The 10,862-nt window shown below is 54.5% G+C and overlaps 2 protein-coding genes across 2 annotated transcripts; both read left to right on the top strand.

The window, feature by feature from the left end:
* Positions 1-751: 751 nt before the first annotated feature.
* Positions 752-3,019, top strand: Lrg1 (leucine rich alpha-2-glycoprotein 1). The gene is made up of 2 exons (XM_032900740.1): positions 752-825; positions 1,746-3,019. The coding sequence occupies exons 1-2, from the start codon at positions 800-802 to the stop codon at positions 2,716-2,718; spliced, it is 999 nt and encodes a 332-aa protein (XP_032756631.1). The 5' UTR covers positions 752-799; the 3' UTR covers positions 2,719-3,019.
* A 1,765-nt stretch (positions 3,020-4,784) lies between these two features.
* Positions 4,785-10,406, top strand: Plin5 (perilipin 5). The gene is made up of 8 exons (XM_032899456.1): positions 4,785-4,901; positions 5,082-5,142; positions 5,559-5,754; positions 6,341-6,423; positions 6,696-6,876; positions 7,749-7,948; positions 9,417-9,530; positions 9,855-10,406. Exons 1-8 carry the CDS (start codon positions 4,858-4,860, stop codon positions 10,365-10,367), a joined length of 1,392 nt encoding a protein of 463 aa, XP_032755347.1. The 5' UTR covers positions 4,785-4,857; the 3' UTR covers positions 10,368-10,406.
* The last annotated feature ends 456 nt before the right edge of the window (positions 10,407-10,862 follow it).

Here is a 10,862-nt window from a genome sequence, read left to right as displayed (position 1 = left end):
GTGAACGATATGGAGAACTGTTGAGAAAGACACCTAGAATCAACCTATGACCTATGCAAGTCATGTGCAATCACATATACTCAGACAGCCAAAGGTGTCCTCAAAGGCAAATTCATAGCCTTGAAATGCATCTTTGCAACTGTGGGTTGTTGTTGGACAGTCTCAGTATGTAGTCTAGTCTGGTGTCAAAATAGGCTCTGTACTCTAACCCTAGGCTGTGATGAGATGACATGTGAGGTACCATGGTGTATCTTCACAACACATATATGCACACACTGAACTTCAGATAAATGTAATCACCAAAGAATCTCTTGAAGATCAAGTTCAGCTGTGCAGGCAGATAAATCGAGTCCCAGAGAACCTAAGCCAGACCTGCTTTGGTTCCTTGTGGAAGACCTTAAATCTAGAACCAGGCATTGTTCCTTGTTCAGTGGGAAAGCAAACAGCAGCACACCAGGTACTCAAGACCTGAGATGTCTTAGCCTGAGATGTCTTCAACACATTTCCTGTCCCCTGCTCAAAGAGCAGCCAGGCTCCTGATCTCATTGCAAGCTTAGTCCCTGAATCCTGGGTGGGAGAGGTGGGGACTGGGAAACCCCTACCCCCATCACTAACAAGGAAGTAAAAGCTGGCGAAAGTCTGGGAAAGGGTGGGCAGGAAGCAAGTCACTGCTAGGAAGGGATGTAGCAATGTTGACCTGGCCCCAGGCTCTTCCTGTTTTGTTGCAGAGCAGAGTTGGGGTGGGGACTATATAAAGACACCTTCCTGGGGTGTTGAGGACAAACATAGAGGAGCAGCCATGGCCTCTTGGCAGCATCAAGGGAGGTAGGTCTTCACCTGACCAGTTCTGGGCAAACCTGGCACTAGGTCAAGCACAGCTATGAGGACATTAGTCTGACCCACTGAGGTTGCTAGGGATAGATTCAGGCCTGCAGACTGTACAAACAGGCTTACTCCCGGACAGACTGCTAGGGGCTCCTTGACCAGGGGCTTGAGGCCATGATCACACCCACTGAATAGGGAAGCCCCGGACAAACCTCCGAGGGCTGTTGTAGGGACCAGATAGGCCTACAGAGGGATTCATGTTCACTCTGATCATGAGTTCTCCCTGAACACCCAGCAGTAACCATGCAACCCACACCAGAGCTGGACAGAGAAAGGATAAGCTCCGTTTGGAAGTTTCTGCCTTCCTGAGAAGGGCAGAGAAAGGATAATGAAAGCCAGGCATTATGGCTGAAGCTTTGCAGAATGAACAGGAGTCCACTGACTCTCCCTTCTGAACACATAACTGGGGAGATGGGGTAGAGCCAGGATTCAAACCAGGTTAGAAGTAACTAGATACTTGGACTGGGAATACTTAATAACTGGTCACCTCTGAGAGCTGGTAGTAGGGGAGGAAGTGTGTGGGGTCAGACGCAGGAAATTAAGAGGTAAGATTTGCTGTGGGACCGGGGCTGCTCCTGGAAGCTGAGGGAAAGCAGCAGGTGAGAATGAGACCCAGGGTATAGTGTGCCTAAGGCTTTACAGAATAGCTAGGAACTCACTGGCTCTGCCACCCACCCACCCAGCTAAGGAGACAAATATAGACTCAGGAAAGAAACCATGAGGCTCACATCGTTCCAGCCCTGGTAAGGAAGGACTCGGTACAGTTCAGTGTGGTGGCCAGGGGATGGGAAGAAAAGGATATAATTTTCACCATGGTTCACTAACCTCAGACTCCCGGATCTCAATACCTGCCTTCCCAGAACCCTGTTCCTCCTGGCCCTCTTGGGCGGGGTGTCGGGCCTCAGGGAATGCTTGATACTGCAGTCGGTTAAGGGAAGCACGGTCTCCTGCCACGGTCCCACTGAGTTCCCGAGCTCCCTCCCGGCCGACACTGTCCATCTGTCGGTGGAATTCTCCAGCCTGACTCAGCTGCCCGCCGCCGCCCTGCAAGGGTGTCCCGGTCTGCAGGAGCTGCACCTCTCCAGCAACCGCCTGCAGGAACTGTCCCCCGGGCTGCTGGCGCCGGTGCCCCGGCTGCGCGTCCTGGATCTGACTCGCAATGCTCTCCGCAGCCTGCCCCCCGGTTTGTTCCGCAGCGCGGCCGCCCTGAGCACCCTGGTCCTGAGGGAGAACCAGCTGCAGGAGGCGAGCGCGCGCTGGCTGCAGGGCCTGGACGCCCTGGGCTACTTGGACCTGGCGGAGAACCGGCTGCGCTCGCTGCCCGCTAGGCTCCTTGCCAACCTAGGCGCCCTGCACACCCTCGACCTTGGGCACAACCTGCTTGAGTCGCTGCCCGAGGGATTCCTGCGGGGCCCCAGGCGGCTACAGCGCCTGCACCTGGAAGGGAACCGGCTGCAAAGGCTGGAGGCTGGCTTACTTGCGCCCCAGCCGTTCCTGGGCGTCCTGTTCCTGAATGACAACCAGCTAACCGCGGTGGCGGCCGACTCCTTTCGGGGCTTAAAGCAGCTGGATATGTTGGATCTGTCCAATAACTCTCTGTCCAGCACTCCCCCGGGTCTGTGGGCGTTCCTGGGGAGACCGACCCGCGATATGCAGGATGGCTTCGATGTCTCCCACAACCCCTGGGTCTGTGACAAGGACCTCGTGGACCTGTGCCGCTGGCTGGCCGCCAACCGACATAAGATGTTCTCGCAGAACGACACGCTCTGTGCGGGGCCCGAGGCCGTGAGGGGACAGCGACTGCTGGACGTGGCAGAGCTGGGGACCTTGTGAGGATGGCGACTGGGGTGCGGGCCAAGGGTACCCCGCTTGCCACTGAAGCAATTTGGTCCCATGTCAGAATGCAGATTCCCAGCATCTGCCATTCCCCATTCCCTCAGCCAGGAATGCTATTCCCTGACTCTCCCTCAGGCTCCTCTCCATTTGCCCCAACTCTTCCACCTCTCACTGTTCCTGTGCTGGCCCCCAGGCTACCATGTGTTTATCTAGCTTTGACTCATCTGTTTCAGGGTCACCAAAGCAGTTAATAAAACAGCTCCCGGCTGGCTGAGCCACTCAGCCTCTTTGTAGCTTCCTTTTATTGTACATTTGTTTTGTGCGCATGCACCTCTGTGGCGGTCAGAGGGCTACTTGCAGAGTGGGTTCCAGTTGTCCACAATGTGGCAACTAGGGATTCAAACTCAGGTCCTCAGGCTTGGCAGCAAACTCCTTCACCCACAGAGCCATCTTGCCCACCCTCTGCCTTATGTTTTAAGACAGGATCTCTGGGGGCAGGGGCGTATAAAAAAAAAAAAAAAAAAAAAAAAAAAAAAGACAGGATCTCTGACTGGCCAGCTGAGAGCCTCAGGATCTTCCTGCCTCTTCTGCCTCTGCCTCCCAGAGCTGCGGTCACCCACATGAGCCACTGTATCAAACTCAGGTGTTCAGGCTTATAGGGCAAGCACTTTACTGACTGAGGCTACTTTCTAGATCCTTCCCACTGTATAGCCTTGGCTGTCCCGGAGACCAGGCTGGAGGCAAACTCAGAGATCCTCCTGCCTCTACCTCCTGAGTGTTGGGATTAATGGCGTTAACACAGTCCAGCTTTAGTTTTCACCCCCAAGACAGAGGGACTCTGCCCATTGAGAGGCAGGGGTGTGAACTTTGGGGGAGGGTGTCAAGGTGTCATATTGTCCAGCTGGCCTCAAACTTACTATACAGCCTAGGATAATTTGAGCTCATGGTTCTCCTGCCTCCCTGTGGCTCTGGGTACCAAGCATATGACTCAGCAAAACCCAGGCTTCTCACCCCAGTGCTGCAGAGGGAGCTGGGGAAAGGGGGTTAAACCTTGGGCCTCTATTAGCCACTATAAAATGGGGTCAGAGCTCCCAGAATTAAACAGCAGATTAAAAATAAACTAGAGGTCAGAAGTTAACCGCTTAGTGGTTAACATCTCCAGCTTGGGTTCGAGTCTCAGCAGCCACATGATAGTTAGTCACATGTTACTCCAGTCACAGGGGGTCTGCCAACTTCTCTGGCCTCTGCAGGTATCAGGCATCTGTGGCACACAGACAGATGAACATGTCAACAAAACACCAGGACACATAAATGTAATAATAAAGGAAGCTGGGCCTGACTGGGCGTCGGGATACCTATGGTTATGTGTCCATGCCGAGCACCGTGGAACCCGGTGTGCTGTGGTACATCTGTTGTCTTAGCCACTGGGCAGTGAGTTCAAAGTCATCCTTGACTATGTGATTACTTTGAGGCTATACTGGGCTACATAATGAATTCCGGTCAAGCCTTGACTACAGAGAGGGACTCGGAATCAAAACAAAACCAACGGAAAAGACTGAAGAAAAAGAAAGTCCTCCGCCTTAGTCTGAGGTCAGCCTTGGTGACTGGATCTAGACTCGGCGTCCCTGGGCCGCTATGGCAACCAGAGGGCGGGGGCGGGCCCCAGACACACCCCCAGTGCCTCATTGGCCCGCGTGCGGAGGCCCCACCCAGACCTGCTATAAGAACGGCGGGTTGACTCTGGTGGGATCGCCCGAAATACCCGCAGAGTCTGAGCTCTGCACTTAGGTGAGGGCTCGGAAGCGGGTGGGGTAGGGATGGCCCTGACCCTAACTTGGCGGGGGGTAGAAGTGGCGAGGGCGCAGAAGTGGCGAGGGCGCATGTGCAGAGCCACAGGCACAGCAGGTGGTAGGACCCTTGTCCCAGTGGGCAGGGGTCCAGGACCCAGTTGGGCGGGGACCAGGCGCAGAGGACAGTGGGACAGCCATGGTGGGGACACGTAGGACGTGAGCCTTGAGGTCAGCGTCCCTGTCACCCTCTGCCTCAACTTTCTTGCCTGTCAAAGGGATCTGATTCTCCGGCTGCTGCCTCCACCTCTGTAAGTGGAGCTGGTGTTCCTGTCTGTCCCTACTGGAAATGGACCAGAGAGGCAAAGACACCACCCTAGCGCTACACAGCAGGTAATAATGAAATTTAAACTCATCCTCGTTCCACCAGAGCCCATGCCTCTCCAACAAAGTCATAGGTTTTTCATTATATACCTTCTGTGTGCTGGGCCTTGTGCATGCCTTGCCTATGGACCCCAGAATACCCCACAGGGCTGACTCAGGGGTTCCCTCTCTCTGTGTCCTACCCCCTAGGATGTCCGGTGATCAGACAGCTCAGGACCCTGGATCCAGCCTGGGGGAACTGGACCAGCACGTAAGGGGCTGGAAGAGTGACAGCAAGGGCTGAGGGGAGGGAAGGGGAGTCTGAGGAAGCTTCATAGTTGGGTCCCTGCACGACCAAGGTCCAGTCCCTTCTCACAGCTCCAGGTGACTGTTGTCAACCATAGTAGACACTACAGTGATAGCACCAAACTTAGGGTATACATCACTCACAATTACACCTGTGGGGAAACTAAGGCCCCGAGAGCAGCCAGGTCTTTCTCCAAGGGGTTATCACCCAACCAGATCCCATCAGGGTGGCCTCATCTGGAGGACCAGATGTTGCCCTGATGACTGTGTGTGTGCTGCAAGCTGCAGCCATTGGCAGGGCGACCTGCCTTCTGTCCCCCAGCCTGGACTAGAAAAGGGAATGGGGGTGTGGCTGTGCCCTAATGTAACTGTTTTCTGCAGAATGTGGTGAAGCGAGTGGTGGCCTTGCCCCTGGTCAGGGCCACGTGCACTGCTGTGTCTGGTGCCTACAACTCAGCCAAGGACAGGCACCCGCTGCTGGGCTCTGCCTGCCGCTTTGCTGAACACTGTGTGTGTAGTGTGGCTACCTGTGCCCTGGACCACGCACAGCCACTGCTGGAGCACCTGCAGCCCAAGTGTGAGTCTGAGTCCCTGCTTGGTCTGTGGTCTGTCTCTACCATTCCCAGAGCCAGGTGTCCCTCCCAGGCCATTCACGGCTGCTCCCCAATCATCTCCTTTGAAAATTTTTCTGAGTCAGGGTTTTGCTCTGTAGCCCAGATTGGCCTAAGATGCTCAGCCATCCTCTTGCTTCAGCCTCCTGAGTGCTGGGATGATGGCTCTGCACCACCACACTCGGTTTATGTGGTGCTGGGATCAAATCCACACGTAGTGAGCCCAAGAAGGGATTCTTCTTGGGTCCTCTCTAGGTCCCTAATTCTGTCCCCCCTCCCCTTTCCAACCTTCGGGCATAATCCTTGTCTCCTAAGGTCAGGTCACTGGCTCAGGGCTCTCACCTGACCAGGGGACAAGAGAACCAGGGCCAACTGTGTGACTGAAGAAGAGGGGCCCTGCGCAGGGGCCCTCAACTCTTCTGCTGTCCCCAAGACTGTGAGCCTGGTTAAACTGAGGGACCCAGCAGGGGATGGAAGAAAATGGGCTCAGTTGCTGGAATGCCACAGGTCCCCTGTGGTCTCACCTTCTCTGCCATGTCCCTCTCTCTTCAGTGGCCACAGTGAATGATCTTGCCTGCAGGGGACTAGACAAATTGGAAGAGAAGCTGCCCTTCCTGCAGCAGCCATCAGACACGGTACTAGAGATGACCAGGCCTCGGGGTACCCCTTAGGGTGAAGAGCTAGGGAGGGAGAGAAGCTGGGGGGAATCAGGTATGTATGATGGACTGAGTAGGTCGGGCATTGGCCCTGGCTGGCCAGAGGGGGCATACTTCAGGGCTGCCTATTCAATGAGAGAAACTGAGGCACAGGACTAAGAGGAAGTCCAGAGGTCTTTCAGGTCCTCTGCTCAAGGACTATGTTAGGGATGAACAGAGCCACTAGGTCACAGCATCACCCTTTCCTGCAGGTGGTCACCTCAGCCAAGGATGCAGTGGCCAAAAGTGTCACAGGTGTGGTGGACCTGGCCCAAAGGGGCCGGCGTTGGAGCGGGGAGCTGAGGCGCTCCATGAGCCAAGCCATGGACATTGTGCTGGGCAAATCAGAGGAGCTGGTGGACCATTTCCTGCCCATGACTGAAGCTGAGCTAGGTACTGATCAGAGAGGTCTGGGGCTTGCCCAAGGCCGCACAGCACAGCACAGCACGGAACAGGGAAACCTGGAACTCAAACCCATGTCAAATTTCTCCTCCAGTATGCATCCTAGAAAGTCAGACACTCAACTCCAAAGATACATGGGGCTTTTGCATGTGACGAAGCAGTCTCAAACTGGTGGCCCTGAAAACTGCTTTATTAGGCTTGGGGATGTGTCTATTCATTTCATGTAATTTCATTGTTTTGAAACAGAGTTTCCCTCTGTAGCCCAGGCTGGCCCCAAACTCATGGCCATCCTCCTGTCTCAGCTTCTTGTGTGCTGAATCCTGGTCTGCTTCTGGCATGCTAAGATATTTAAGTTAAAAAAGTGTGTATGTGTGTGTGTGTGTGTGTGTGTGTGTGTGTGTGTGATTGTGTGCACACATATTGCCACAGCAGGCACAGGACTTAAGATGATATCTTTGGAGTGGGTTCTTTCCTTTCACCATGACACTGAACTTGAGTTAAGTGCTGGCCTGATGCCAGCACTCCCTACCTGTTTCCCTTATCTGTGCAGTCTAGGTGCCAGAGCTGGGGCTACTTGCCTAGCATGCACAAAGCCCTGGGTCCCATACCCAACACACACCTGTCACCCCAGCACTCAGAGGTAGAGACAGGATGATCAGGAGTTCAAGGTCAATCTCCACAATTGGAGTTGGAGGTTACATGTTTCAAAACAAGGTTAACAAAAGTAAACTATATTTCATAGGATCTGGGGAAGTTTAAAGGGGCCGATGTTGTATATCTGGGACCTGGGTGCTGTTCAGGGATGATGAATGACAGAAATGCAGGCTGTGGCCATGCCGAACCCCTGGTTTTCTCATCCTTAGTGGCCCTGGCGGCTGAGTCCCAGGGCCCAGAAGTGGGCTCAGTGGAGGAGCAGAGGCAGAAACAGGGCTACTTTGTGCGTCTGGGATCCCTATCGGCACGCCTCCGCCATCTTGCCTATGAACACTCTTTGGGGAAACTGAGGGAGAGCAAACACCGCACCCAGGAGATGCTGGCCCAGCTGCAGAAAACTCTGGAGCTGGTGAGCAACCTGTCTTTGTGGTCCGATCAGGGGTTTGGGAGTATGAGCAGGGCTATAGCTGGGGGCGGGGCATTTCCTGGGAGGGGCTCGTGTTAGGGGAGGGGGCGGGGCTCTCGCTGGAGGTTGGGCTCCCAGAATTCTGAGTCTACAGAGGGGAGGAAGAAACCCTATCCCTGCTTTCCCACCTATCTGGTGGTTAACAGTGCCCTCTGCCTTCAAATCCCTTGCCCAGTCCACTGCTTCATTCACCTCCTCACACACTCACCCTCCACCCACCCAGCTTCACTCACGTGGTCCTCCCCACAGCGGACACCAGAGAGTGCCTGTGAACACAATCTGCATCCTTCCTCTCCTATCCCCCTTACATCATGTCCCCCTCCCTCCCTGCCCCCACTGCATCCCACCAGGCTACTGTGCCTAGGGTCTTTGTCTAGGCTCTTCTGGGAGATCCTGAAGTGTGTGCTTTTGCATTCATGTGGCTACAGGTGTTAGTGTCCCCCTCCATTTCCTGGCCGGATAGTACTCCACAACACACATTATACATATTTATGCCCACTCAGCTTGTTCTGCCACAGTGCCTTTGCAGTGTGCCTATGCCTTATCACATCCTTCGCCTGTGTGACCTTTAGTTAATTTCCTGCGTGTCAGAAGCTTCCAGACTTTCCCCATTCCCAGTAGTGATGGCATGGGGACTTTACATATGCTGAGTAGGTGCTCAGCTCTCCCGGCACCTGGCTATTGAGCACTTACTGCATAGCTGGCCCATCAGTGGCCTGTCTCTTGTGGCTGATGGGACACACTTTGCACACAGTCTGGTTACTAAATGCTTATTGAGAAAGTTCACTGTGTGTCTGGCCAGAGCTGCGTGCTTTACCAGCTGTGTGAGGCAACAGGATCTTGTATTATCTAGTGGGTGGCTGGGGCATGGTGGTACAGGCCTGTCCTCCCAGCCCTCAGGGACCTGGGCAGCCACCATACCCACCATCACCTCCCTATGCCATGGTTTTGTCCTCATCCAGCAGTAATTCCATCTCCAGTGAGCCCCCTCCCCATCCTGGTTCTGCAGATGAGGCTGAGGCATCCTGGGAGCCGATCTGTGCTCTGTGTGTCCTATTTTGTTGCCCACTGAGCTTTGTTTCAAGGACCACGGATAGCAGTTAGTCATCAGTTTCCCCCCTTTTCCTGGGTGAATACTATTCTTTCCCACGGATAGTCCACATATATCCATTCATCTTCCTCAGGCACAAGGGGCAGGGAGGACTCTGTGCTAGGCAGAGCAGGGACCCATGTGGACAGGGCTATGACAGTGAGCATCTAGAGGGGCAGAAGGGAGAAGGGTCGGGCTGGCCAACAGAGGGCAAAACTGACTGCATTCAGTCTGCACTCTTTAAGGGCTGCTGGAGGCCTGCAGCCGCTTAGGGTAGGCCCACCCCAAGACTGCCTAACCCCTGGTGTCCCCATCCCACAGATCCAGCATATGCAGAGTAGGGCAAGTCCCACCCCTACTTTCCATCACCCAAAGGTCCAGGAGCTATGCGGGGACTGGAGTCCATGTCTGGAGAATGGCTACCGCCACAGCCAGGTAAGGGGCCAAGGGAAGGCAAGACCCACCCTGGACCTGGGATGGAGACCTTGTGTGCTAAGCCCAGGCCCAAGTGCTCTCAGTCACTAGGTCATCCTCCCCATCGTGTGCCATAAGGGAAACAGGTCAATCCTGTTAGGTGTCCATGTGAGAAATTAGCTCAAAATACTGTGTTCTCATGGCAAACTGAAACAAGACAAGGCCTTCACATTAGATTTTGTGGGGAAATCAAGGCAGGCCAAAGCTCCCAATAAATGCATGAGAAAACTAAGAGAGGCCACGGTTCCTGTTAGATGTATGAGAAAACTGAGGCCTGCCTTGCAGGTGGAGCTGGAGACACTGGCTCTGTCGAGAAGTCTGACCCTGGAGCTGCAGAGTGCAGTGGATGCCCTTGCAGGCTGTGTTCGGGGCCTGCCCCCTAGTGCCCAGGCCAAGGTGGCTGAAGTGCAGCGCAGTGTGGATGCTCTACAGGCCACCTTTGCTGATGCACACTGCCTTGGTGACGTGGCACCCACTGCTCTGGCTGAGGGCCAGGGCAGCGTGGCCCAGGCACATGCCTGTGTGGATGAGTTCCTGGATTTGGTCCTGCGAGCCATGCCACTGGCCTGGCTTGTGGGGCCCTTTGCGCCCATCTTGGTGGAGCGGTCGGAGCCCCTGATCAACCTGGCCACCTGTGTGGATGAGGTGGTGGGTGACCCTGACCCCCGCTGGGCACACATGGACTGGCCAGCCCAGCAGAGGGCCTGGGAGGCTGAGCCCGCAGACCCTGGGGGACAAGAGGCTGAGCCCCTACTGGGCCAGGTCAAGCACACAATGATGCCAGAGCTAGACTTCTGACCATCGAGGTCCCTACTGCCCCCTGGTGGTCCTATGACAGCACTCAAGCTAGCCAGGACTTCTGTTCCCTTCCCTAGATTTTGAGGTCTAAGTGGACTTCAGCACACAACTTTCAACCCCTCACAGGAGACCCTCCCTTATGATCATGTCCTTAACCCCAAAGTTGACATATGAGAAGAGGCTGAGGAAGGAGGATTGTGAGTTTGAGGCCAGCGTGAGCTGCCTTATCAAGAATGTCTCAAAAAAAAAAAAAAATAAGGAAGACAAAGGTGGCTGGGAGGAAGACCTGGTACCCACAGTACCTGGGGGCTTGGGACTCTTCAAATCAAATGTTTTTGGTTAGTGCCCAGCCACCCTTGCTGGGCCAGAGAGACTCAATTGCTTTGCTGTTTGTGGTCCAGAATAAACATGTTTGGTGTGGTGAGTTTTCAGGGTGTGACTTTAGGGATGTGGGGATGGAATTTTGAGCCAGCATTCAAAGGATGGTGCATTTCT

Source organism: Rattus rattus, chromosome 4 (genome assembly GCF_011064425.1).
Source record: "Rattus rattus isolate New Zealand chromosome 4, Rrattus_CSIRO_v1, whole genome shotgun sequence".
Taxonomy (NCBI): domain Eukaryota; kingdom Metazoa; phylum Chordata; class Mammalia; order Rodentia; family Muridae; genus Rattus; species Rattus rattus.
This window is presented reverse-complemented; position numbering and strand designations above follow the sequence as displayed.

Coding starts and splice junctions, on each gene's coding strand:
- Lrg1 (XM_032900740.1), top strand. CDS start 800: ATGGCCTCTTGGCAGCATCAAGGGAG. Junction 826..1,745: donor TCTTGGCAGCATCAAGGGAG/GTAGGTCTTCAC, acceptor CTGCCTTCCCAG/AACCCTGTTCCTCCTGGCCC.
- Plin5 (XM_032899456.1), top strand. CDS start 4,858: ATGGACCAGAGAGGCAAAGACACCACCCTAGCGCTACACAGCAG. Junction 7,949..9,416: donor TGCAGAAAACTCTGGAGCTG/GTGAGCAACCTG, acceptor CCCATCCCACAG/ATCCAGCATATGCAGAGTAG. Junction 9,531..9,854: donor ATGGCTACCGCCACAGCCAG/GTAAGGGGCCAA, acceptor CCTGCCTTGCAG/GTGGAGCTGGAGACACTGGC.